This window comes from Desmodus rotundus, chromosome 3 (genome assembly GCF_022682495.2).
Source record: "Desmodus rotundus isolate HL8 chromosome 3, HLdesRot8A.1, whole genome shotgun sequence".
Classification (NCBI taxonomy): domain Eukaryota; kingdom Metazoa; phylum Chordata; class Mammalia; order Chiroptera; family Phyllostomidae; genus Desmodus; species Desmodus rotundus.
Window position 1 is genome coordinate 130,755,082 of NC_071389.1, and position 24,454 is coordinate 130,779,535.

Consider the following 24,454-nt stretch of genomic DNA (forward strand, 5'->3'; position numbering starts at 1 on the left):
TATGTAGGTTATTAAAGGTTCTAAAAAACCTTTAAGTTTACAAGGCTGAGATGCTAAGAGCCCAAGAGTACTTGGGCTCTTATCCTTGGACAAACACTCTGATGGCCAAAGGAGCAGCTCAGAGGGACTCTGGGATTCTCCTAGAAACGTCCTCATTCAGAGCTCCTCCACCGGCCTGAAAGAGGTAATGCATGCCCTGAGGCATTTCAGTAATTTTCAACACAACAAAATAAACCATTCCTTTTTCCTATGGGATTTTGTGCCTCCTATGTTCTGTGTCCTCTCAAGCCTCTTTGGGTAGGACTCTTTATCTTCATTCTTTAACCTTGGCATGGGTTTACTATGCTTGTGTGTGTGTGCTTTTACTGCCTATCCCAGCCTATCCACCAACCAACTACTCCCATTCCTGTGTGTCCCTCTCTTTTCCTTCTCTTGCCCCCTCTAAGTGAGTTTTTACCATTCTTCACTTACCTTTTCTCTGTGTTATTCCCGCAGCCCCAACATTTGTGCTAGATGTTGGTCCATCTAGTTTATTGCCAGCTCAGTTACCAATGTGTGAATATTATTTATGAATCAAACTTTGTAAGTATTAATTGAATGCCTATTATACATAAGCATCATTCTGGGCACACAAGACATAAGCGGTAGTTTCAATATCCTTAGATTTTACCCAAATATGCATAACCATCCATGCATGATAATTTAGTTTTAACAGTCAATGTCTACACAAGCATTGACCTGGCCCATTGTTCCTGAGTACTCATTCTGAATTCGAGTGATGGCTAAGTGTTTGTTTCATTCCCTAAATATACATACTCACATAGATATAACATCACATTAGTTTTTCACAGAGACAGCGGGTGTACTTCAACCTAAAGAATATATGTTAGGCTTTTGTAGTCTTTCTTTCTCTCTTTCTTTCTTTCTCTTTCTTTCTTTCTTTCTTTCTTTCTTTCTTTCTTTCTTTCTTTCTTTCTTTCTTTCTTTCTTTCTTTCTTTCTTTCTTCTTTCTTTCTTCTTTCTTTCTTTCTAGTAACAGCTTTATTAAAATATAATTAACATTACCATAAAATTCAACTACTAAAAGGATACTATTCAGTGGTGTTTAGTGTATTCATATAATTGTGCAACCATCAACACAATGAACTTGGAACAATTTCACCCTCAGAAGAGCCTCTACCTACTAGTAGTCACTCCTCACTTCTCTCCAAACTCCCTGGTCACAGGAAATCACTAATCTACTTTTTATCTCTATAAATTTGCCTGTTCTTGGTATTTTATGTAAATGGGATTATATACTATGTACTCTTTTGCAATTGTTTTCACTTAGCATAATATTTTCAAGGCTCAGTTGTGCTGTTTCATGTATTAGTACTTTATTCTTTTTTATTGTTAAATAATATTCCATTGTATGGATATACCCAGGCATTTATCTAAAATAAAGATATATAATGGACAATAGCACATAGGAAAAAAATTCTTTAACTTACAGCATTAGCTATTAGTTAAATGCAAATCAAAACCACAGTGATATACCACTTTATACTAACTAAAAAGATAGACATTAATACATTTTGGCAAGAATGTGGAGAAATTGGAGCCTTCATACCCTGCTAGTAGGATTGTAAAATGGTACAGCTGCTTTGTAAAACAGCCTGGCAGTTACTCAAAAGGTTCAACATACAGTTGTCATATAACCCAGCAATTCCACTCCTAGGTATGTACACATAAGAAATGAAGAAATATATCCACACAAATGCTCATACATGAATGTTCATAGGAGCACACTATTCATAAAGCCAAAAAGTGGAAACAGAATAAGGTGACTCTGTTTTCTTCAGAGTGAAAAAAAAACCCCATCATATTTGATACACTATTAAGTACTGGTAGAATAATTAAGGAGATATTTCTTCTTGGTGGAATTGGGTACTTATGAGAATAAAAGTATAACTAAATATGTAGATAAGATCTAAAAGAAATTAGGTAGAAAAGAAGAACAGGAGATTGAAGCCTAAATTTGAGAGAGCACATTGGGCATTGTGGATCTAATTATTAAAACACAAATGGGTAAGTGACTTAAAAGAATTAATATGAACCCAATACCTCCTTATCTAATCTTTTGGAGTAGCTAATGAAGTAAGAGAATTTAATTTATTTTTTTTAACTGCCTATTTCTAACATTTTATTTCCAATCCCACTGGAATTGTGTAAGAACTAAAAATCTTAAAACTTCTTATGATTTAATGTTTGTGAAACTACTTTAAAATATGTAAAGCACTATGAAAAGTAAGATATTATTAGCTTATATGGAAAAGTGCCTTTCACATATTACTATGAATTTATTTGAATCATTTCTTATGTCAAGAATCAAATTCATTTTATTACTGATTTTATGAAAATTAAATGTACCCAGGAAAAGATGATGCTTAAAATGCAATTCTTGAAACTTTAAGCCTGGTCCTACATGTTAGAGGAATCTATACCCTCCCTAATAGGACAAAGTTTGAGTATCGGTTGTGACAAAAATTTACTACAACTAAAGGCTACACATCACTTTCTGAGTGTCAGCCCTACTCTAAGCTCTTTACATATAGTGACCGATTTAATTTTCTCAACAATCCTAAAAGCCAGGTAGCATTATTATCCCCCCTATAGAAACGAAGGGAGTGAGGAGCAGACTGGTGGAGTAACCTGCCCTACATATATCACACAGCTAGTAAGTAGCAGGGCAAGATCAGCACAAGGGCCGTCTTGTTCCTGAGTCTGTGCTGTTAACCACTGTACTGTTACCTTCTGCTCCTGCCTCATAGTATAGCAGCCTGGCTCACATACAGACAGCAGAGCTCTGGACCACATCTACAGGACGGATCAAGATTATCTCCATGGGGCAAAGTTTCCGGGATAACCAAGCATTTTCTTATCTCCAATTGCCCGCTAGCAGCTCAGAATCAGTATTTTAAAGTGAGGAAAGATCATAAAGGTCATCATATCCACCTTCATTCATTCAGTAGATAAGGAAATTAAAATTTATAGAGATTAAGCGATCATGCTCGCAGTGTTTATCATGAATTTTTTCCACGTGCTATGAATTAAATGAGCACCAGTTAATGCAAGACTGTTGACTATCAAGTAGTTATTAAACATCTGCTATGCGTCTCCCTGTGTGGTAGGCTGCTTATTAAATGTTATATTCTGTATTTTTTACTGTCATAATATAAGAAGCCATATAAGTCTAATAGTAATAATAATAATAATAATAATAATATGTTTCTAATAGGGAGAATTTACTACAATAGACCATAACTTTCAGAGTGACTGTGGATGTGTACGGTATCTCTGTGGTAACTATGTTTTTATAACTTTTAAATAATTACACATATTATTGGTATCTGTTGTTCACTATTAATAAATTAAAAATAATTGTCTTTGAGATCACATTTTAAGCCATTTGCCAGTTTTTAAATATAAAATTATACTATTTTTTTATTGTTCAAGTATTACAAAAGAGGATATTGAAAAATAATAATAAATGTAAAAGCGTACTATTATTTTTCAATTCCTTCTTTTGTAATATTTCTAAATGTTCTGAGAAATTTGGTAATAGACAGAAAAATGAATATTAGTTTTCAGAAGCTTCACACTATTTGAAGTTGATGCTAGGGTTCATGTATACTTAACTTTAAAAAATAGACATCTGTAAGTGAGAGACTTTTTAGTTCACTGTTTTATTATTATTGATGTTAACACTGCAAATCAGAAAGTTGATTTTTCTATGAAATAACAAATCTTAATATTATGTATTAGTAGGTTAATAGAAAAATATAATTTCTGTCCAACAACTTGAAATTTGTATTTTTATATTAGAGAAAGCTTAATTGTGTTCAGGGTTGGTGAGGCACAAAGATTTTCTGAACTGATTTCTTCATTTTCTAGCTTACCCTAACATGCCACTTTTAATGATATGATAGCACATTATATCAGCTGCCTTCATCATGAAGTATGATTTACATGACTATTTTGCAACACAATGAAATTGAAAATTTATTCTCAAAATGATTAAAAACTATGACATGTTACAGAATCCCATCATTAAAAACTTACTACTATTAGTTTAGATTTTCCCTCCATATATATCCACCCCCCAAAATTGTCATGTTAGGTTTCTAGAAGAGGGAACAGCAAGTAGCTTGACAATCTCTGAGGCCCAACTCTGGAATCTACTATAAAGTACAGCTTTGGGAGGAAGTTCCCCCAGGCAGTAGCAGTTCGGTTTACAGACCGATTTCTTATTGTATGTTAAGGAATAAATGTGCTGCATTCATTATTAGGTAAATTCCTGAGTTACTAACAATGTATAAAGGTAAAGATCTTTATTGTTTTTGAAAAAAATGTATATCACAATGAAAACATAGATTTAAATAAAAATTCCATTAATTGAGTAATTAAAAACTCAATGTTGTACTTTTTGTTGGTTATTTTTCTTAGAAAAAGATGATGTGTGTGTATTTCAAGAAGTATCAGTATTGAATCCTGGCCAATCTATGATAAAGTACTTGGAAGGGGACTTTTGTTATACAGTAGACTGTCTGGAAGAAAAAGATAACCAAACAGGCTTTCACACTCTGAATTTTACAATGGTGAATTGTTCAAAAGAATGTGACATTGTAAGTATTCTTTATAAGTCATTCTTGTGCGAGTTAATCAATGTTAAAATCACAGCTATAGAATTTGAACTGGAGAATACCCCATAAGTTAAACTTATATACTTGAATAGTGCTTCAATTATCTATTAATGTGTAACATATCTACATAATGCAGATTTTTTCTTTTCAGTGTATGACTTTGAGCTTCAGGAGTATTATTATTTACAGCCTGCTTGTCCTGAAGTTCTTACACCTGCTTGATGAATCTTATCTGGCAGATGTGAAGGTTAAACTTCTACTTCATTTCTAATATAGCTATATAAAGTCAATTATTATATGAAGTACTCCAAATTCAACCTTAGAAATGCTTACCGGTGTTCTGAAAGAGCATATATTTATGTTGGGAAGCACTGTCAGAAGTAGTTAATTATATATTGGTACTGTTGTAGGGCTAATGCAACATATTATTATTATCATACACAGCACCAGGTATATACTCCATCCCCAAGTGATTACGATTGTTGTGGTACCTGCAAAAATGTATCCTGCAAGTTTCAAATGGAAAATGGAACATCAGTTATATATGAGGTATGAATTCCTTATTTCCTAAAAATATGTTTCTTAGAGGGTAGCTCTTTAAGCTACTTTCTGAAGAATACATTCCTGTTTTAAATTTTTTAAATTGTTGTTCAATTATACCTGTCCCCATTTCCCCCCCATTACTCTCCTCTGCCCTACCTACCCCCCCCAGCTTCCACTTTCAATCCTCCCCCACATTGATTTTGTTCATGGGTCCTTTATACATGTTCCTTGACTTGACCCTTCCCCTTCTTTTCCCTGCTACCCTGCTCCTCCCACCCCTCTGGTCACTGTCAGTTTGTTCTTTATTTCCATGTCTCTGGTTCTATTTTGCTCACTTGTTTGTTTGGTTGATTAGGTTTCACTTATAGGTGAGATCATAGGTGAGAGCTTTGACAAAGGAAGCTTACAAAATGATGAGGAGACATAAGTGACAGTCAGAGAAAAGGAATTAAAAAAACTACTTCAAAAAATACAGTAATTTGGGAATTTTACTAAAGGCAACATAAACTTCACAGATATGAATAATCTAAGAACCACTGGTATATATAATTAATATTCATGATAGTATCCCTGAAATTTAAATAAAAGATTAAATTCTGTTCAGAATATTTTTTGAGAACACAAGGAATGCAATGTAGGTGAATATATAAGACCATTAATCCTTAGCTCTTTTTAAAAATTTTAAAAAATTTATTTATTTATTTTTTATTCAGTTACAATTGTCTGCATTTTCTCCCCATCCCTCCAACCCACCCCAGCCAGTCCCACCTCCCTCCTCCACCTCCACCCTCCCCCTTGATTTTGTCCATGTGTCCTTTATAGTAGTTCCTGTAATCCCCTCTTCCTACTGTCCCCACCCCACGCCCCCCTGGCTATTGTTAGATTGTTCTTAACTTCAATGTCTCTGGTTATATTTTGTTTGCTTTTTTCTTTTGTTGATTATGTTCCAGTAAAAAGTGAGATCATATGGTATTTGTTCCTCACCGCCTGGCTTATTTCACTTAGCATAATGCTCTCCAGTTCCATCCATGCCATTGCAAAGGGTATAAGCTCCTTCTTTCTCTCTGCTGCGTAGAATTCCATTGTGTAAATACACCATAGTTTTTGGATCCACTCATTTGATGATGGGCACTTAGGTTGCTTCCAGTACTTGGCTAAGCTTTAGTTATCTAGAAGTCTAATTTCTATGGAACAACTAATTTTTTTATTTCAGATAAGTATGATATTACTGTTTCCTGAATTTGAATATTTTATCTTCTTTTACACATAAACTTGTAGATTTTTTCAATTATGGTTCATAGAAGACCTGAAGCCATTCATAAACTAAAATAAAATTCAGAGAAAAGGAAGTTAGTTAAAATTCTTTACTATTGCACATGAAATCTTTAAGCCAGAGTTTGACTATCATTTTAAAATATAAGTTATAAAAATAAAAAATATAGATCAATTATAGCCCAATAATTATGTAATAGTTATGTTTAGCTGAGTTTATTTCTAAATAGGAATTCTGACATCAGGAATGAAATAAACAGTTATTATGCTTAAAAATTAAAATACTAAGAATAGGTTTTGAAATAACCATAGCGTATATAAAACTAGGACCATAAGTCAATAATCACTATTATCTGAGGATTTTAAAAAATGTTTTGGCGGTAAGGGAGTGGAAAGGAGAATAAACAAATCTCAAGAAAGGAGGTGTATTACGGTATATAACTTATTGTTTTATAATTAGGGAGGGAAATAGTAGAGCAAGACCTTTGACACTTGACCAAATTAGATAATTAATTTTATAATAAAAACAGATGCCTTTTGCTTCTTTCCTCTCTATTGCTTTACTTCACACTTACATCTCAGTTCATTTTTACAACCAAAGACACTCACGCACATGCACACACACTGCATATATGCATTTTTAATCATTTAAGTTAAATTTGTGGACATTTCCAGATGGACTTTTTATGTCATAAGAGGCTTTCTGCATTTTGATTTGACTTTTGATTCAGTAGGATAGGAAGTGTTCTACAAAAAACATAGCAGATTTTAATAGCAAAACAGTTACTTTCTCTTTCATTTTTAGGAGGGGAGTATGTGGCACTATAATTGTACTACATATGAATGTGTTAAGACTGATGAAGGAACAATGATTCTGAACTACAGTATGGTCTGTCCCCCTTTTAATGAGACTGAATGCAAAATGGTTTGTACTTTGTTATATCTAAGAAAATTTAGTATTAGATATGATTTATAAAATAATGTTTTCAAGGTCATATGTACATTGTAGCTATTTACTTTGGTAAATGTTTTATTTTCATGTATACATATAAGCGCTATCATATATCCTCAGTTTGCCATTTTGAATTACATGTGGTGTTCCAAATAATTTTGACTCTCCCTGAATAGACATTTTGCTACCTCTGGGTTTCTAATATGTAGATAAAGGATCATTGAAAAATCATTTGATTAGTAGCACTTTTTTTTTTCAGTATGGATCAATACATAATCAGAGTTTGGACAACTTTCCAAAGTATAGAGAAATAGCTTGGCCTCATTAATTTTTTTCAAGAAGTCCTCTTTTAGTGAGGATGGCTAGCTAGATAAAATAAAGTATATAATAGAATTTCAGGTCTGGAAAGAATCTTATGCACCATTTTATTTCACATATTTGGTTTTACAGAGTAAATTATTCTTTAATTTGAACTGTAATAATCAAGTTATTAAAAACAACTAGAAACTTACTGTAAGAATTCCAAAAGATAAACAATAAAATTTTCTTAATAAACCTTAGGCAGGAGCCATCTTGAAGTAGAGATTTTTTTAAAATAATAAAATATTTTAAAAATATATACCATTGTAACATTTGATTATACTCAGAAACTCAGTCTAGTCTCATAGAGTAGTTTAAATTATTTTGAGGAGATGAAAAAACATGAGGGCCTCTATTTAGAATATCTGTTAGTATGTTGCTTTGGTAAAAAAAAATTTTTTTGTAGTATTTAAAAGGTTCTTTTAACTAAGTTAATTTTTTTGCACTCTTTCATATTAGTAATGAAGAAATAACAAAGTTTTAAATAAATATCTGCTCCTATTTTTTAAGAAGGAATTCTTCTTAGAAATAGTTAAATTCCAATCATTTTCCTATAAAGTCTTTGTGATAGTAGAAGAATTGAGAAAGTTAGCTATAAAAGTATAAAAGGAAATAAACAAATGCTGAGTTTTGACTTTATTCCTTCTCTCTTCCTAGAATGAAGGGGTTGTAAAGCTTTATAACGAAGGCTGTTGCAAGATCTGTAAGTGAGGACATTTTACATAGATTAATTTGATAGATTGGTTTTAATTTTTATGATTTTTCTCATAAAATTTAGTTCCTATGCTACAAGGAGGGACACAAATTTTATAATGTATATTATTTGAATGTTTTTGTGTCATGTGGCTGATTATTTTGTAATTTAGTCTTTATCTTCAAAAGTATGAGTCAAGTCCTTTTTAGATAAATTTTAATTTAAATATTAGAAATTTATTGTTGCATTTCCCAAAAGGTATTGTGCAGGACGTTAATAGGTTCTAAGTTTATAAGTGCTCCATGGTCCAATTTCCTTGGAAGGTGCGGCACTGTTCCCGGTCGAGGAGGGTACGATGGGAACGTCAAGGTGACCCCAGCAGGGATGCTCAGAGGGCAGCATTTTCCGGACCTGCTGAAACTAGTCTATGGTTCTGTGTGACACATTAAAAAATGCCAATTTCATGCATATATCTAAATCTTATATATATAAAACTTCCCAATAATTATTTTGATAAAGTTATGTGTATGTAATATATTTTACATTAGTGTAAATTATAAGGTTTATCTCATAGTGATTTTTAGTGGTCTTTAAGGACTGACTTAGTGGTTTTTAGAGGGGTATTAATGCAGTCATTTTTATTTTTTAAAAGAGTTTATGAATTTATGTCAAGATAAACATAGGAGTTTTAGGAAACAGCACAGACAGTAATTTTAAAATGGCTTAGAGAATCTTTCAGGAAAAAGGGTACAACACAGTCAGGGTGTTGATGTCATGGTGTAGGGTTGGCTTCTTACATAGAAGCTATCATGTCTCTCAAGAGAAATTTCTGAACTTCTTTCATGAAAGGCTAAATCCCATAGATATGTAACCAATAGTCTGGTCTATTTAGAGCTGTAAGGTCAAGTTGAACACAATACTAAAATGTATTAAAATATTGATGCTATAAAATTATTATATATACAATTGAATATAATGAGAGCTTATAAATCAGGAACGCTCTTAAGTTTTCTACACTCTATTAATTCCTCACAAAATTCCAATAAATGTCCTGATTCTAATGCACATATCCTGATTTTCAGCTTGGAGAGGTTAAGTAACTTTTCCTACTCCAACGCTTGTGAGCCGTGGGGATTCCACTCCAGCCTGATTCACAGCCTGCTTCCTAACCGTTGTGCTACCCTGCAGCACCGCCGGAGTTAGTTGGGGAGAGGGCAAAAGCTGACTGGCGATGTCTGCTGGTCCGCAGCACGGCTAGAATGACAGAATTTGCATTTCCACGACACATGAAAAGACAAAGCCGACACACACAAACCGACCCACAACAAGCAAAAATGGTCAGCATAAGATGGCCTGACATCTGATTTGATACTGTATTAGTTTGCTAGCACTGCTGTAGTCAAGTACCACAGCTGGGTGATTTAGAAATTTATTGTCTCAGAGTTCTGGAGGTTAGATTTCCAAAACAAAGAGGTGGATGGGATTGGTGCCTTCTGAGGACCGTGAGCGAAAGGCCTGCTCCTGGCCAGTCTCCTTAGCTTGGAGATGGCTGTCTTCATGCTCAGGCGGTGTTCTCCTGGTGGGTATCTATCTCCAAATTCCCCTTTTATAAGGACATCAATCCTACTAGATGTAGGCCTACCCTAATGACCTCATTTTCACTTGATTACCTCTGCAAAGACCCTATTGCCAAGTATGGGTATATTCTGAGGTACATAGGGATATTTGGAAGACACAATTCAACCCATAACAATTTTTTATTGCTAGGACTTTTGTAAACAGTACAATGCCACGTATATGTTTTTAATTACTAGGGCCCTTAGACACACACTAATTAGAAGATTTCTGTTAGAAAAAGCAAGTTTTAATTCCATATTCTATGAATCAAATGTGAACTAGTGTGCATCCGAGAGTCATCGTGTCAGGAACCCAAGGAATGAAATGAGGATCCAGAACCTGAGAAAGTTTATATTTTTAAGATCTTACTTCTTTTTCCTTTGCTTCCTCAGTCTAGACCCTTTTTTAGGTATGGGATATAGGAATGGGATCATATTGCAATGTTAAGAACTTGGATTCTGCAACCCATGTTAATTAATAGAGAAGTGCGTACATTTATGTTATCTGAGGGGGACAGAAGATCTGTGTGACTGACCATATTGGTGCCACTTATTGCCAGTCTCACAGAGATACTCTTAAGCCCAGTGCAGACAGCACTACAACTAATCTTCACAAGTTCTGGGAGCTAGGTGGGATGGTAGGTATGGCTTCCCCTACAGAGGAGGAGATGAAAGTTCAGAAAACTTGATCACACTCAAATAATACATTTGAGTCTGTCCAATGCCTGGGTCAGGACCTTTCGATTATGTGAAGCTCTTTGAAGCTGCAAAATATTGACAAGCCCCCTCAGTTTTCTCCATCTGATGTGTAAGGACTGGTGAAGAAGTTTCTGATTTGGTATCAGAGAACCCTTGTCTGCAGCCTTTGCTGTTGTGTGGCCAGGCCATGTTGGAGAGACTGTTGAGGGTATTGAATGTCATCACAGGTGCTGTGGTAAACAAAGTGTGGTACCACGAAGTCTCTGAGGAGTGCATAGGAAATACTCTTGGCATACACAAATTCAGCCGACCAACAATACATTTATGCTGTCCGAATTTTATTCATTGAATGAATTGGTGTATCAAACCATTGTCATTGAGTGCTACCATGTACCAATGGGACTATGATAGTGAAGGAAACAGAATGTGTATGCCTAGCACATATTATTGAGAAGGGTAAAAAATGATGAACACATAAGTGTCAGGTGTGATGAGTGATATAAAGAAAAATAGTGCAGAATAAAAGGGATGAAGAGTGAAGGGAGCTCAATTGCTAGTTTAAGTGAGTGGTTGATGAACACTTCTGTAATGAGGTGTCATTTGAGTAGACACTGGGTGTCCTCAGGAAGTCAGCAGGGAGAATGCAAAGTGTTGAAAGCAAAAGAAAGAGCAGGTGTGGCTATAGCACAGGGATGAAGGTGATAGAAAGAAGAAAGTAAGATATCTTACAGGTGATGTTAAAGACGTTTCCTTTCTGAAGAAACAAGAATTCGGAAAAATGAGGAGAGGCCTAGGAACCTCCAGGACATCTTGAAACGTTCCAACATCCGAATTATAGGGGTGCCAGGAGAAGAGGAAGAACAAAAAATTGAAAACTTATTTGAACAAATAATGAAGGAGAACTTCCCTAATCTGGCAAAGGAAACAGACTTCCAGGAAGTCCAGGAAGCTCAGAGAGTCCCAAAGAAGCTAGATCCAAGGAGGAACATACCAAGGCACATCATAATTACATTACCCAAGATTACTGTATCCAGCAAAGCTATCATTTAGAATGGAAGGGAAGATAAAGTGCTTCTCAGATAAGGTCAAGTTAAAGAAGTTCATCATCACCAAGCCCTTATTATATGAAATGTTAAAGGGAGTTACCTAAGAAAAAGAAGATAAAAAATATGAACAGTGGGAATGACAGCAAACTCACAGTTATTAACAACCACACCTAAAAACCAAAACAAAAGAAAACTAAGCAAACAACTAGAACAGAAACAGAACCACAGAAATGGAGATCACATGGAGGGTTGTCAATAGGGGAGTGAGAGGGGGAGAGGGGGGAAAGATACAGAGAATAAGTAGCATAAATGGTAGGTAGAAAATAGACAGGGGGAGGGTAAGAATAGTGTAGGAAATGTAGAAGCCAAAGAACTTATATACATGACCCATGGACATGAACTGTAGGGGGGGAATGTGGGAGGGAGGGGGTGTGCAGGATGGAGTGGAGTTGGGGGGGGAATGGGACAACTCTAATAGCATAATCAATAAATATTAAAAAAAAAGGAAAAAAAAGATGTTTCCTTTCTAGATCTATTCTTAAGCTTCCAGGAAGTAACCACTGAGTGAAAGCAGCTAAGTTACAAAACCTCCTGCCCTCTGTTACCAACACTAAGCCTTGGGTCACACTGTAGCTGGGAAATGAGGGAAAAGAGAAAGAAAAAGCATAAGAGACAGAGGAGGAACCACAAGTGAGAGGAAGGGAAAACCAAAGAGGGTTTCCTGGAAGCCAAGGGCAGAAAATGTATTAAGAAGGAGAGAGTGATGGGCAGGGTCAAATGCTACTGAGAAGTTAAATAGAATGAAAACTGAGATGTGACCTTGAATTTAGCAGTTTGAAGGTCAACGGTGACCTTGAGGACCATTTAATTTCACACGATCTTTGATTGAACCAGATTAATATAACATTGATCTACTTTACATGTTGCAATTACACATAGTATTTATTTAAAGATTTTGTGGCTAAAATAATTTGGAAATTGGAGATGTAAACCCAGTCTTTTGCAAACAAGGAAACTCAGCAGAATGATTTAGTGGTTTTCCTAAAATGACAAAGCAAGTGAATATCAAAGCAACCCCCCGCCAAAACAACAGCACCCCCCCCCCCGGACTTTTGCAGCCTGATTCAGGGTTATATCCACCACACACAGCATTAAATACATATTCTTGGTGTATTACAAAGTGATGATTCATCACACACCTAGAGGCATATTAATATGTGATTAATTAATATAAAGTGTTTTCATTTGAAATCCTAAGACATCATTTCAGAGCCATAAAATCAAGATAATATCACTCATCCAGACATTTAAACATGGTTGATAAATAATTCAATTATATTCATGCTTGATTTTTTCTTAATATACAATAGGATAATGTGTTTTTAGGTCTAATCTTTAATTTCAAAATAGATTTATGTATATATGTACAGATCCCTTAATTACATACGTGCATATTTACTTCTACATACCATGGTTCATTCTAAAAATTATTTTATCTATTTATCTATACACCACACATAAGCTGATGTTAGCATTACTGTATGTCTAGAATATTTTTGATTTCTGGTTATAATTATTCTGACTAAGATAAAGAGATATGTATAAGACTAAAAAATATAAGACAACATCTCTTTTAGAAGGTAAAAGTAAATACTAAACAAAATATATGAGTGAAATTTTAAATATCTCTTAATATAGGAATATACTTTATTGTAAATATTGCATCAATTTTCAATATATTCATATCTTAATTGAATGAAGAAACAATTGACAATGGGCCTTTTAATGAAAAATTCATTCTATACTTTATCAGGTAAACGAGAAGAAAGGATATGCCAGAAAGTGATTATTAAATCAGTCATAAGGAGACAGGACTGTGCCAGTCATAGCTCTGTAAGTGGAGAACATCACTTGTTCATAAAGGGCATGTGTCCTTCCCAAAGTGCACGTACCACAGCTCTGATAAGTTTGTAAGCCGTGAAAATGCTAACCTTTATATTCTTTAACTATGAGATGATTCCTGAGTTCTAATGTTAAAATATTTTCTTTGTGGAGAAGTGTGAATTATTTTAGCATAACTAATCAAAAGTTCTGAATGAAAAGTACAATCCAGAGAGGTGAAAATGAAATCTTAATATATTTGACTACATATTTTTCTTAACTAGGTAATTTTACTCAGCAAAAATATTCCTAGTTCTAACTTGAACTCTTTGAACATGACCTATCCAATTCCATAGTCTACTTGAGCCATGATATAATATGGGTTTCCATAGACTTACTAGATTATGGTTAATGCATTGCAGATACCTGTCTAGTTATGTGAGCCCATTTCACACCTTGAGTTATGTCAGCATTGTTCTCTTTGGCATGTCTATGGAACTAAGTTTCAGTCTAATATGTTTTGCAATCTTTTAACATACAGAAGCTTGAGAGTTAAAGTGATCAGGAAGCCTTGATTTCATCTGACTTCTTAGTAGAATCAAGTAATCAGATTTTGAAATTTTAAGACTTTTTTCTCATCATCTCTCCTTACAGATAAATGTTGCATCTTGTGATGGAAAATGCCCATCGGCCACCATATATAACATCAATATTGAGAGCCATCTGAGGTTCTGCAAGTGTTGCCGTGAAAATGGAGTGCGGAACTTCACTGTGCCTCTGTATTGCGCAGGGAATGGTACTGAGGTCATGTACACTCTCCAGGAACCTATAGACTGCACATGCCAGTGGAATTAAGCTTTCAGATTCTGAGAACTCTATGCGACATCATAAATCAAATGGAGCTAACTTTTAGCACTATTATTTAGGCACTGGGCAGATGTATACTGTTTACAGATAATGTATTTTTCAGACTCTGGGGATGTAGCAATTAACACGTGGTACAAAATATACTCAATTTCCATGGAAAAAATAGATTTATTTATTTACTCTATTTTAAGGAAGCAAATTATTTTCAATTGTTCAGTTGAAATGCTATTATGCATGTAATTGCAATATGCTACAAAACTGGGATATGTTCATTAATTAGGTTATTTTGCAGAATTCTTGCAGTTTCACTCAATAGTTACTTTTTGATTTGCTAAGTCTGCCGTAGCTATCCAAATTTAGATATTCTTTTATCTCCACTGTTTAGTCTGGTAAATATAATCAGTTAAACTGGTACCTGGGCAGTCACAAAGAGTAGTATGCTTAGAGACAGATCACAGAACTATGGGATTTTAGGCTTTTTAAAGCTTGATATTAGGGACATTATTGCAAATTCCTCTCATTTTGCAGGTGTAGCAGATAACCAGAGAAGCTGGTGATTTGTACAAATTAATTCACTGTAATAATACATTTAATTCATGTTAACAGTTGGGGTAACTGTAGATCTTTCTTTTATATTCCAGTCCTATGTTCTTTTCTTTTGAGTGGTGCCTATCACAGAATCTTTCATTCTTAACAGTTAGCTTTGCATAGAATTAAGAATTTTAAATTCAATGTCTTTACAAAAAAGGCAAAACAATGCCCCCCCCATATATGCATATAGTATAGTTATCCCAACAATAAGGAATGCGAAAATGTAGCATTAGCTCCTAAATAGAGGAGGGATACCTTGGGCTTTTATTTTTATACCATTAAAACTATTATTAAATATGTTGATACTACTTAACATCTCGTTAGCTGTTCACTGTCTCATGCACATCTGATCTTTGAGATGTATTTGCATACTATGAGGTTGCATGCTGTTTTGCTTTTCATGCTGCTTTGTTAATGAAGAATAAGATACAATTCTTTGAATGTATTAATTATTCTATAATGTAATGTTGCACTTTTTACATATAGTAGATTATTCCTTGCAAGTAGACACTTGCAAGAATATATCCTGAGCTCTTTGCAAATCTCCAAACTCTTTGACAGTTAGAGTATATAATTATCTGAGTTCCCTTGTCTGTAAAAGGAGAGACTGCCCTACTTGGTATTGTGGATGTGGGGACCGAATGAAGTCAGACACCAACAAGAAGACAGTAAAGTTGCATTGGAAAGCAGATGTGGGGAAGGGTCATCAAGCAACATGTATGGAGGACCCATGGACAAAGGAAAAGGGGGGGTAGGATTGAGGTGGGAGGTGGGGGTAGGGAGGAGAGTGGTGGGGGAAAAGTGGAGACAACTGTCTTTGAACAACAACAACAAAAAAGCAGATGCGGGGGCCTGATGGTCTAGGCTCACATTTGAGCTAGGTGATACCTTTGGTTTCAAAATCATGCTTCCCACAAAAATTGTGACTTATTAGATATTTTGGATCTCCAGAGTTACTTGGAAATGGATGAAAGAATGAAATGAACATCTGCAAAGTCCCAGTGCCTACTGTATATAAAAATTGATCTTATCTTATTTGTGTTCCATATAAGTGTTTTGTCTAGATGCTAACATTCCAATGTTCTTTGATTCCTGTTAATATATAGACTGAATCAAATGTTTTACATTAAAATAAATTAACATTTGCTTCAGAAAAACTGTTATGTACCTCAAATGAGGCACATGATATTGTACATTGTCTACCATGCATTTCTTTATTTTAATGCTCTGTGAAATATTTATTAAATTTAAAATATGAAGTCATCTTTAAACCTATTTGTGGGGAAAAGGGAACATTCTCTTAGAATTTCATAAACATTCTTAAACATAGCAAAAATGTATTGAGCACCTGCCATGTCCAGGCACGTTCTAAGCTCTAGCAACACAGGCAAAGCAAGAAAGACACAGGGCTCATGCTCATGTAACTTGCAGTCTAGTAAGGAAGTGGGCATTAGGTAGCTAGACAGCTCTGAGAAAGTCCAGGAAGAGAGACCAAGACCTCTTGGAATATAGTGTATGACAAAGGTGGCCCTCGAATTGGCCCTCAAAACACCATAAACGGTGTTGGAGCAATTGGAGAGTAACTTGGACAAAGAGAAATTTGGATTCACACATCCAAGGACATCAGGATAAATTTAAAATATGAGGTCTGTCCAGAAAGTATTCAACTATATACTATGAAAAATAGAGACATTTATTGAAGAAGATACAAGATACAAGAAACATTGTACATAGGAGAATGATGCCTCAGTCCCCTTCAGAGTAGGCACCTTGGGACCTCACACAGGTGTCCCAATCAACATCAGCTGCACCATCATATTTTCCTGAATCTCACTGATAGTCTGAAATCTCTTCCTTTTCAAAGGTGATTTTAGTTTTGAGAAGAGTCAGAAGTTGCGGGGTGCAAAATCTGGGCTCTAGCATGGCTAAGTCACCTGGGTGATTTGATGTTTCGCCAAAACATTTTGCACAAGATGTGATGCATGAGTGGGCATGTTGTCATGGTGAAGCCGCCAATCACTAGTTGCCCCTAACTGCACCTCTGAATCATCAAATAGTTTCTGTGGAGGAATGTTTGAGCTTATCACAAAAGTGGATGCAGATTTATTGCTCTACTTGCTCAGTTATTTTGAAAGCAATGGACACACAGTACACATGCTCACTCAACAGTGTCTACTGCCCCCACTGACTAGTACAATGAAGTTGTCATTGTTCACATATGTGCATTCCAGCCCACTCTCCTTGGCTGCCAGGTTACATTGCTGTTGTGCAAACTGTTATTGTTATATTAACAATGGCTGGACTTTTTCCAGACAGACCTCTTACAAGAGGTTTAAATGTTAAAAAGAAAAAGAAAAAAAGAGGTTAGAATTTCTAAAAGAAAATTGGAGTAATTCATTATAACCTAAGAATGGAGAGAGCCATTCTAATTGTGGCTCAATACCCAGAAGCCCAAAAGAAAAGATTGATAAATTTAATAAGAAAACTGAAAACAGACAAATTCTGCCAAGATCCAAAATGTCATAGAATCAAAAGAAACATGTAAAATGAAAGCACAATATTTGCAGTGTATCACCCATAAAGGCCAATTTTCCTATAGAGAGAGAGCTCCTACAAAATATTCACAACCTAACAGAAACAAGGCCAACAACTTGTACCGATAGTTTTAAAAAAGAAAGAAAGAAAGAAATATACTAGGGTACCCTTTAAGAAAAAAGATAATAATTTTAACACAGGCATTTCACATTCGATATGCACTGACATGCAAATTCTTACCTACCAGACTGGTAACAATTCAGATGTTTCGTTATACGTTTATATTTTTAAGGCTCTGGGAAAACAAGCACTTTCACAGATCATTGCTGATGACACAAAACAGTAGAAATCCTGGGAATTTTTCAACCATTATGAAAATTTAGAGGTGCTTTTTGGTTTCACGAGGTAATCTAGGATAAACATCCCAGTCAAACAACTGCAAACATCAACTAGTACTTGTACAAGATCATTCATTGCAGTATTGTCTGTGTTACAAAAGATTGGAACCAACAGAACTAGAATAAATTATGTGAATCCGTATAATGTAATACTATGCAACTATAAAAAAGAATGGAAAACTAACTTCTATATTGCAGTGGAATTATCTCTACAATATATTTTTAATGAAACAGTCAAAGTATAGACCAGCATAAATAGAATGCAGGTTTTTTTGTAAGAAATGGACCAAAATAAGAAAATATAAACATATTATGTTTGCATAGGAAGATAAACAATAAAGTAGTAAAATGGCACAATAAATGGTGGGGTGGAGTAAGGTAGGTGGAGACTGGAATAGGAAAAAGTTCTCAGTGTACAACTTAACATATCTTTTGACTTTTGAACTATGTATGTATCACAAGTGACACATATTTAAATTAATAAATACTAATATAAGTAAATAAGCCATTCTAAGCACTGACAACTGTTATAAAGGAAAAGTAGAAGTTGCCATGAACAGGTGATAAAGGAAAATCTAATTCGAGCTGGGTAGAAAATAAAAGGAGACCGCCAAACTAAGTGATGTGCAGGCTGAGACCTTCAGAATGAGCGTAAGGTCTTGTGCAAGCATTTCCAAGCAGAATGAATAGCACATACTAAGGTCTTGTGAGAGAAAGGCCAGGACGGGTTAGGGTATGTTTTTTGTACATTTTAAAAATGAGGAATGTGGGGCAGGATGATGCTGATGAGATGGGCTGGGAACCAAAAAATTAACAAAGAAGTTGGTTAGATGCTATTGTCCTAGAAGAGGTGAGAAATGGTAGTAAAAAAAATAGAGGAAGTTGTAGTTTACAAGATATATTTGGATGTAAAGTCAAAAGGACTTGCTAATCGCTATGGTACATAAAAGTGTGTTGAGAATGCCTCTAGTCTGATGAGCAAGTGGGTGGATGGAAGAGCAATTGGGGATGATGAGGAAGATTCAGAATCCTATGCCAGGTATGTTGACCTGGCCAGTTAGACAACTGAGTGAGGTTATCAGTACATAGCTATTCCTATTGGTCTGGTTCCAAGATGAGGAATCTCTTTTGGAAATTAGGATTTGTTAACATATAAATAGTATAAAGCTATGAGAAAGAATGAAGTTAGCTAGGGCGAGAATATAGTGAAAGAGAAACAGGATCCCAGATCAAGTCCTGAAGGCCTCTAACATTTAGGGATCATAGAGTAAAAGAATAGTCAGGGAAGGAGGCTGAGAAAGAATAGCCACAGAGTTTGGTGTAAAGCCTGGAGCCTTAATGGGCGGCATAGAAGCTAAGGAAATAGAAGGTTATACAAAGGATAATCTTAGGATAATAAATGCTTAAACAAACATATGAGAATTACTGAATGACAGTACAATAAAATCAACATTTACAAAATGATTTCTTTAGAAAGAGTGACAAGATATAGATATTTTAGATCTTATGTTAAAAGTAGTACCAGCATACTTATACTTTTTCTACTTATATTAATTTCTTTGATCTAGCAGCAGCTGCTCTAAATTATATCAGATAAAACAAAATTATTTAATTAATGGGCAAGGAGAGTCTATAGTTCTTTATGTGATTCGTGCTTAGAAGAACCAACTCTGGAACCAGATGATCTAGGCGCAAATCCCAGCGATGGCACCTACCAACCTGGGGCAGCAGCTGCAGCATGAGTGTCACCCCAAAGGATGTCCTTCCAAGAATTTGAGAATTTGAGGTAAGCAAACATTGAGATTGGCAAGAGAATGAAATGTGCGTTAATCTCTACCTCCTTTGGCAGTCAACTTCATTCTCTTCCACTGTATTCCAGGATGTTCCATGTGCAACATTGGCCACTGCAATTTGCATATGGCCACAGCAGTTCTGGAAAAAAAAAAACCCAAAACCCTTTATTATGTCTGTCAACAAACAGGAGAAAACATCTATCTCTGAGCTCTAGTTAGACAATCCTGTGCAATGATTGGCCAGGCTTGCTTATCATCTGATCAATCAGGTTGACTGTGGACATACATTAGTTTTCTATTGCTGTGAAACTAATTACCATAAATTTAGTGGCTTGAAACGAAACACTTGTGATCTGACAATTTCTGTAAATCAGGAGTCTGGACAGGGGTTAGTTGGGCTCTCTCCTCAGGATCTCACTGTGCTGCAATTATTTTTTTGGTAGGGACTGTGATTTCACTTGAGGATTGGGGTCCTTTTCTTCCAGGCTTATTCAGGTTGTTGGCAAAATTAAATTTCTTTTAATTGCAAGGCTGAGTTCCCTGCTTTCTTGCTGGCTGCAGGATGGGGCACATCCTCAGCCCCCGGAGGCCATACTTGTGTTTTAACAACTTGATCATCTCACACTAAGATAGCTTACTTCTTCAGAGCCATCAGGAGAATCCCTCCCTTGCTCAGCTACAGTGAAGTCTTATATGATATAACATAATCACGGAAGAGACTATGCCATCATTTTCACAGGTCACCAACCACCAAGGGAAGCGGATTATACAGGGTGTGAGTATCAGGTAGTATCAGGTGGTGGGAGTTTTAGTTGTCACCCTAGAATTCTGCCTCCATAAGGGGTAAAGCGTTAGGCTGACCGGGCAGGATCGTTGGCCGTCCTTACGAGCTTATAGAGCTCCGTTGTCCTCTGCTCACCTGTAAAGAGAGACAAAACAGTACCACTAATTTATCCGGTTAAAATAGTTAAGGAAGGATGTTTTTAGGTTGGCTTTTAATTTTTTCTCTGATTTTTCAGGGGTAAGGATAATGGATCTTCTCTGGATATAAAGCCTTTGTAGTCAGGGTTCAGCTGCGTCTCTCTACCCCTGTCCCTTATCTAAGACTTCTTCATCAGAGTTTCTCAGTAAAAGTTACTGAACTGAATTCATTAAATATGTCAAATGTGCTGATAATCTCATTTAGAAATAAGTCCCATCCATCCTGGCACACTTGTTAGAAAATCAAGAGGAAAGCCATAAACTTAATGGACCAGACCTCGGAATTACTTCACAACCACCACCCCCACGCCCCAGAGATGAAGATGCTTTTTGTTTAGTTCCAATTCTCAGTGTGACATTTATATTTTCGTCTAAATCAATGGATATAGATAAATCCAAGTTCTAATCTTAGATTGTGAAGTGCAGCCAGTAACACATTATTAAACATATCATTTTCATTCAAAGCACATTAATTTGGATTGATTTGGATGATTACATCTTTCTTAAAAGAGTTACTGCAGTAATTACTTTTCATATTGTGTAGATGGATATATTAACAAGGTCAACCACAAGTATTTAGGAAATCTTACCTTGGAGGAAAGGCCAATCTTAGCTACAGAACAAAAAGCAGTCTTTTTGGCATCACATTTAAGAAACCAAATAGAGATGAAAAACGCTGCTAATCCATCTTTTATTTTCTTTCTCTCATAACTTATGCCAGCAAAATAGAGCTTTGGAATTCTATAGCAACAGTGACTTTGCATTAAGTGGTGTTAGACACATGACTTGCTTTGAATACATATCAGCTTATGAAAACATTACCATTGCGAGAGCATTTTTGAGTAAAATTTCTTCTTCGAAAGAGGGTATTTAAAAAGACCCAAAGAAGAAGAAACATGAGACAATGAAGACAAAAAAACAGTGCCATTAATTTATCCAGATTAGAAGATTTAAGGAAGGATACTTTCATGTTGGTCTTTAATTTTGAAATACTGCTCCATTTTAACCTCAGAACAGTACACTTCTCCACACTCTGGAACGTGATAGACCTTGCCACTCTAAAGGGCAAAGCACTAAGGAGGAAAGATTCTCACGTACACTGCAAAGGACTCTGAAAAAAAAAGACTCGTGAGTCCAAAGCACAAGCAGAAGGGCTTTTACAGTAATTTTATAAATCACGCATATGTTTTTCCGGAGTGACATGACTCATGTTAAAGTTTACATTTGCTCTTCCCCAAAACATTTAAAAATCTTTACAATGTGGTAAGTCCCAAGTGTCACCTAGAAAAGGAAAAAGACAAAGAGTTTTTTAATATTCCTTGAATAAATATTTGTTTAAAAAATATTTGAGCCCTGACTGGGTTGCTCAGTTGGTTTGAGTGTTGTCCTGTACACCAAAAAGCCACAGGTTCGCTTCCCAGTCGGGGCACATATCTATGCTGCCGGCTGGATCCCTGGTCGGGGCAAGTACGGGAGGCCAACAATTGTTTCTCTCGCACATGGATGTTTCTCTCTTTCTCTCTCTCTCTTTCCCTTCCTCTCTCTCTAAAATCAATGAGCACATCCTTGGGTGAGGATTAAAAATTTTTTGAGAGCCTACTATGTAAGATGTCACAACTAGCTCCCTGGGTAAGATGAAATCAATAGGACAGAAGTCTGGCTTTCAGCAGGGAGATTACAGTCTGGTAGAGATACTAAGGTGTTCACAGACAATTCTATTAAAAGTAGAATTCAATGAGCCGTCCATTAGAGGCCTTAAATGCCACAGAAGCACAGAGGAGGAGGAATTGACTCTTGTTAGGCGTCCAAGGAAAAATTTCATGAAAAAAGGTGGAATGGGAGAAAACTATTGAGGGGAAAACCAGAGTGAACTGAGATTTTATGATGTGAACTGAATGTGTGCTGGCAGATTTCAAAAGTAAGGGATGAGGGAGGCTGAAGAGCCGTGGAAGACATCGTGATTAGGAATTAAAAGCATCAGAACAGATCTTTAGGGAAGATTAATCTGAAGACCATTGAAAATGCATTAAAGCAGGGAAAAACTAGAGCTAGGGAGACCTATTTTACATCAATCTAATAAGAAGGGATACCAGATATCTAGATATTATACTGTGGTTTATAATAAATATATATTTGGTCTTCTTTCTTATGGGCACGTAAGTGCTCCTAAAACTCTTGGAATTTCCTAAGGGATAAGAGCAATAAAGATGTGTTCTGTTACATTAATGAGGTGACTTTTACACTAAGCCTAAGGCTGGGGCTGGCTTTTGAGAGAGCCCACACGGTGATTAGAGGACTGGAACTTTCAGTCCCACCCTGACCTCCAAGGAGGGGGAGGGACTGGAGGTTCAGTTAATCACCAGTGGTCAGTGATTTAATGAATCATGACAACATAATAAAGACACCATAAAAAATCAAATGGATACCCCCAAACATCTGAGTTGGTTAGCAAATGAAGATGCTGAGAGAATGGCCAACCTAGAGAGGGCATGGGAGCTCTGCACAATTTTCCCACATTCCTTGCCCTATACATCTCTTGCATTGAGCTGTTCCTAAGTTATATCCTTTTATATTAAACCAGTAACCTAGTGAGTAAATGAGTTTCCTGAATTCTGTGAGTCACTCCAGTAAAATAATCACCTAAGGATGGGGTTGTGGGAGCATTCAATTTGTAGCTCTTTGCTCAGAAGAATAGGAGCAACGTGAATTTGTGATTAGCACCTAAAGAGGAGGGTGGGGGACTCTTATAGGACTGAACACTTAACTGTGGAATCTGATGCTCTCTCTGGGTAGGTGATACCATAATGGAGTTGAATTGTAGGACACCCAGCTGGTGTCTGAGCATTGCTTAGCACTGTGCTTGGCATGCAGTAAGCACTCAATATTTTGATTGAATAAATGACTGGAAGTTGAAGGTGAGGAAGGGGTGGATATTGTGTTTACTTGTATATTTGTCACATTTCTATAAGGATGTGGTTATACAAATATGTCTGCTCAACTTCTGGTGAAGATATGGCTTTTCTTTCATAACAGGTATGTAACTAAGACTGCAATCAATGTATCTCCTAACAGGAAATTCATGTTAAAAGATATTAATGATCCCTGTTATTGTCTAAATGTTGTCTGAAAAATAATTATTTTTCTTAAGAATTAATGCTCTTAACTAGTACTAAATCTACCACTTACACTTCTTAAAAGAAATGACTCATCATTTTCTTGAATTTTTCACTTAATTTCTCTATACATAAGTTCCTAGGACAAATAAAAGGGTAAGGTGGGAACAAGGCCATACTATTTCAAAGGATATCTCTTCAGGAAGAGGAAACCCTATTGATTAACTTACTATTATGTTTATTGATCCGGTACAGAATGTGGGAGTGTTATGATGGCTGCTTATTTAAAATGCTATTGTTGCAAAGCAAGCATCAGACAAAAAAAAGCCGTGTCAAAATACATATATATTTCATTCAATTCACTTGATGGACTGTTTATTTATTTATTGTGACCAGTCTCCTGATTTTTCTTTTCTCCCTAGTTTTATTGG

The 24,454-nt window shown here is 35.6% G+C and overlaps 1 protein-coding gene across 1 annotated transcript in view; it reads left to right on the forward strand.

The window, feature by feature from the left end:
* The window catches only part of OTOGL (otogelin like), a 124,634-nt gene extending 108,689 nt beyond the window's left edge, over positions 1-15,945 (forward strand). The window contains exons 52-58 of the mRNA XM_045187339.2: positions 3,278-3,341; positions 4,486-4,664; positions 5,127-5,231; positions 7,303-7,422; positions 8,467-8,512; positions 13,678-13,757; positions 14,400-15,945. Coding sequence (XP_045043274.2) covers positions 3,278-3,341; positions 4,486-4,664; positions 5,127-5,231; positions 7,303-7,422; positions 8,467-8,512; positions 13,678-13,757; positions 14,400-14,600 — 795 coding nt within the window. The 3' untranslated portion in view covers positions 14,601-15,945. The remainder of the gene's footprint in view (positions 1-3,277; positions 3,342-4,485; positions 4,665-5,126; positions 5,232-7,302; positions 7,423-8,466; positions 8,513-13,677; positions 13,758-14,399) is intronic.
* The last annotated feature ends 8,509 nt before the right edge of the window (positions 15,946-24,454 follow it).